Source organism: Orycteropus afer, unplaced genomic scaffold (assembly GCF_000298275.1).
Source record: "Orycteropus afer afer isolate SDZICR_OR568_19922 unplaced genomic scaffold, OryAfe1.0 scaffold04539, whole genome shotgun sequence".
NCBI classification, from domain to species: Eukaryota; Metazoa; Chordata; class Mammalia; order Tubulidentata; family Orycteropodidae; genus Orycteropus; species Orycteropus afer.
In genome coordinates, this window is record NW_006926126.1 from 2,073 (window position 1) to 6,531 (window position 4,459).

The following is a 4,459-nucleotide window of genomic DNA, read 5'->3' on the forward strand; positions in this document are numbered from 1 at the left end:
GACATTTTCTAAATAAAAAGTTATCTTAAAAACATAATTAACTATGTCAAGATCATCAAGAAAAGGAGTCTGAGGACCTGTCGCAGCCTAGAGGAGCCCAACAGGACAAGACAATTAAATGTAATGTGAAGTCCTGAGTGGGATCCCGGGACAGGAAAAGAACATTCGATAAAAACCAAAGAAATGTGAATCAAGTGTGAACTTTACTTAATAATAAGGCATCAGTATTCGTTCATTAGTTGTACCAAAGAAATGTAAAATGCTAAAAATAAGGAAAACAGACTCATAGCGACCCCTCCCCTTGGGTTTCCAAGGTGGTATCACTACAGAAGTAGATTGCCCATCCTGCTTCCCAGGAGTGCCCGATGGGTTTGAACCACCAGCCTTCTGGTTAGCAGTCAAATGCCTTAGGCACTATGCCACCAGAGTTCCCAAGGAAAACACGTCTCAGGTATATGGGAACACCATTACCTTTGCAACCTTTCTATAAATCTAAAATAATTCTAAAAGAAAAAGTGTATTTGAGTTTTTTAAAAGAACTGAAATAGATAAAATCTGATCAGATTTACCCTGTAGAACAAAGTGTTCACACAGTACAAAATCACCCAAAAACTGTGTGTGTTCACCTGATCATAAAAATCTGTTCCTGGGCATACAAGGGGGTCTGGTGGTGTAGAGGTTGAAGCATTTCACTGCTACCCACTTGCCACTCTGTGGGAGAAAGGTGAAGCTGGCTGCCTCCCTAAAGATTTCCAGCCTTGGAACCCTTATAGGGCAGTTCTGCTTTGTCCTAAAAGGTTCCTATGAGAGAATCAGCTTGACGGCAGTGGGGTTTATTAGGCAATTCACAATCACTGTCAAAGTAACAGTGTCAAGTAGCTGGCAGCAGGGAGAAGGTAAGTCACTTAATATGCACTGCCTATTTTAAAAGAACATATTGGCAATATTTTAAATGAAAACAACTTTAAAATGTCTTGCTTGCCAGTAATGGCAATGTATTCCTAAATGCACTGCAAACAATATATTAACAGCAGAAGAAAAAAGATAACCCATCAATCGATCACTGCAAAAGTGGGGTCATGAGTTTAAGGTGACAGTTGGAACTCTAAAAGGCGTAAAAAAAAGTATCAGCCTATTTAGAGCGAATTCTTTCTCTGTTTCAATATGCATATCAAATGATTCGATTTATAGTTTAGTATTATTTTAGGTTTTCACATAAACTTTCTCTTTCTTTAAAGAATACATAATCTGTCTCCCAGGACAACTTATTGAAAGCAAAATGTAAAACCATCTGCTCTTTTTATTTCAATATCTTCTCGTGGATAGTGAAGCCAAAATTTTCCAAAGAGCTGAGTACACAAACCAACAAGGTTAAAAAAAAAAAATTAGCAAAAGGGGTGGAACAGGAGCATTTACTGAGCCTTCTTTTTCAAAAAGGAGCCCTGGTGGTACAAACAGTTACGTGCTCAGCTGCTAACCCAAAAGGCCGGCAGCTCAAACCCACCCAGCGCTGGGGGGGAGAAAGGCGTGATGACCTGCTTCCATAGGGCTGACACACTATGGGGTAGTCCCACCCGGCCATACAGGGTTACTATGAGCACCAGTCAGCTCATTCCACCTGGCAACTATGCCAACAGTACCACTCATGGCTACCGCTTCAAATTCCAGGCTGAGTTTGAACTGGTGACTCCTAACAATCCCTTTACGACTTTACTTTTTTTCTTTTTTCTTTTCAATAGACTATCACATGTAGTGGGAGCTCTGGTGGCTTAGTGCCTAAGGCTAACCAGAAGGCTGGCGGTTCAAACCCACCAACCCCTCCTTGGAAGGAAGGTTGGGCAATCTACTTCCGTAGTGATACCGCCTAGGAAACCCAAGAAGGGGTCACTATGAGTTGGATCCAACTCCGTGGCAGTGAGTTAGGTTAGGTTAAATTCTTTTTGCCACTTAACAAGCTGTAAAAAGTTAACCTAGTACAAAAAATATCTGGGAGTACCCAGTAATCTTGAAGCAGCTCTGGTGGTGCAGTGGTTAAGGCATTTGTCTGCTAATCAAAAGGTCAGTGGTTTGAACCTACCAGCCTCTCCACCGAAGAAAGATGAGGCAGTCTGCTTCTGTAAAGATTTATAGTCTTGGAAATTGACATGATGGCAGTGAGTTAGATTTTTGGTTTAGAGCAATTGGGGGCAAAAACTCCCAGAACGCCTCAGAGGAAAATTTCATTAGGATGAATCATAATACCACAAATAAGTATTTCTAAATGAATTAAATTCAGAATCTTCGAAGACATCAGTAAAGTAAGTAACACAGTAGAAACATCTTCCACTCCACTTCAACTTCCCTCCCCAAGGCTCCATCCAAGACCCACCTGCTCTTTTTCTTTCAGCAGTTGCTCAAAAGCAAGAGCCTTCTCCTTCACGACGTGGCTTTCAAACTCTTTTTCGCGCAGCATCATAGAAAACTTGGTGTTAGTCTCTTGTAACGCTTGATACTCTGTTTCCTTTCCCCTGGACGTTTCTAGTATTTTTTCGTTTTCCTCTTTTAGTTTACAAATGTCCATTTCTAAAATTAAGACCCGCTCCTTCAGGTTTGTTACCGCCTGCCTCAAAAGTTCATTTTCATTTGCTTTACTGGTGAAATTTTCATTTAGAGAAAGTAACTGATCACTTTTGGCTTTGATTAAGAGGTCTTTTTCCTTAAGCAACTTTTGTAAAACATCTTGTTTCTCCTTGATTTGCTTCATTTCTGAATCCGTCTGCTCATGTTCTCTTCTTCCGAGCTCCGAGGAGGCAGCCATCGAATCTGACAACCTGTGATTGTTTTCCTGGAGAGTTCTAATCATGGCATCTTTCTCCTGCAGTGATTTTCTGAGCTCTTCTATCTCTTGTTGAAGCAACTGAGAAGACTCCCTCGATTTGTCCGACTGGCTTGCCCTCGGGGGCTCTGCCGATTGGACAGTGAGGGAAGATCCAGAGAACTGTGGCGAAATCACATCCAGTTTCCCTAGAAGGAGGTCCTTGGTATTACAAAGCTGTCCAATGCTATGTTGAACCTGTGCTAGTTCCTGACCGAAATTTTTCAGCTTGGTTTCATTCTGTTCATAACTCTGGATCAGGCCAGTATAGTCCACCTGTAACTTAGAATTGTTATCACTGTCAACGGACACCTGCGCCTGAAGCTGATGGAGCTCCTCCTGGAGCTGGGCCGACTCGTGCTGCATGTTCTGGACCGTGGTCATCACCTGCTGCTTCCACTCTTCCATCTTTTTCACCTGCTGCTTCAGCTTATCACGCTCCCGCAGGAGCTCCTCAAACTGGTTACTGTTAACACTTCCCACCGCATTATCAGCGCTGGACGTCTGTAAAACAGTCAATAAAGTCTGGCACTTCTGACTTAATGCATCTATTTCAATGTCTTTTTCTCGAATGATCCGTGATAAATTCTGAACCGTTTCTCTAAACATATCCTGGCCGCTACTTTCAAATCTCGTGGACAATTTCTTATTTTCTTCTTGCAGCTTAATGAGGGCTGTCTCTTTGGCAGCAACTATATCCATCATTTTGTGATATTCTGTTTTTAGGTGGCTATTTTCCCTCGTCTTCTCACTCAAAACAGCTAATACTTGTTCCCTTTCCATCGCGTAGGCCTGCAGCTGCTGATGAAGGTAAACAGCATCGTGCGTGTAGGAAGCGGAGGAGATCCTGGCATGGAGAGCCTGGATCTCCAAGTCCTTCTGCTGGATGATCTGAGTTAGTTTACCAACCTCATCTTTGGACAGCTGATCAATCTGCTTAGTTAAAGATATATTCTTTTCATTTAGAAGTTTAATCTCCAATTCTCGCTCTTTGATTCCTTTCACTAATCTTTCCGTTTCGGCCTTAGATAAATCATGCTTCTCACTTCCATTTTCTATATTAAGGGTCTGAACTTTTGTTTCTTGAAAAATATCAGAATTTTCTGTTTGAATGTCCTGTCTTTCTTCATGAAACTGGGTTTTGATTTGTTCAACTGTTTTTTGCAAACTCTTAATTTCCTCATCCTTCTCTAAAAAGAGCTGAGTATGTGTGATATTCATTTGCTCATGCTGGTATTTGAACTCATCCATCTCCTTTTTCTGCTCTTGTAAAGACTGAAGTAGCTGCATCTTACTCTGGTTTTGATCTTCAATTGTCTTTTGATAGCGCTTTATTTCCTCCTCAAGGTCCCCCTTTATTATATTCAGCCGAGACACCTCAGATTCCAGTTCTATAATAACGTCCAGTGTTTTAGGCTCAGCTGCAGGGGCAGCCCGACTCTGCTGCTCCCTGAGGCGTTCCAGTTCTTCTTTCAGATGATTGTTTTCCTCTTTCATGGATGCAAGACTTCTGTCTTTTTCCTCTATGGTTTGCCTTGAAATTTCATTTGTTCTTAGGGCCTGAGTATATTTATCCAACTCCTCCTGCAGCTCTGAACCTCTTCT

The 4,459-nt window shown here is 41.7% G+C and overlaps 1 protein-coding gene across 1 annotated transcript in view; it reads right to left on the bottom strand.

Annotated features, from left to right (window-relative positions):
- Nucleotides 1-4,457, bottom strand: part of LOC103213516 (thyroid receptor-interacting protein 11-like) — a gene marked incomplete at both ends in the record, with an annotated part of 5,778 nt that extends 1,321 nt beyond the window's left edge. The window contains one exon of the mRNA XM_007959277.1: nucleotides 2,369-4,457. Within this exon, the coding sequence (XP_007957468.1) occupies nucleotides 2,369-4,457 (2,089 nt within the window). The remainder of the gene's footprint in view (nucleotides 1-2,368) is intronic.
- Between the last annotated feature and the right edge of the window lie 2 nt (nucleotides 4,458-4,459).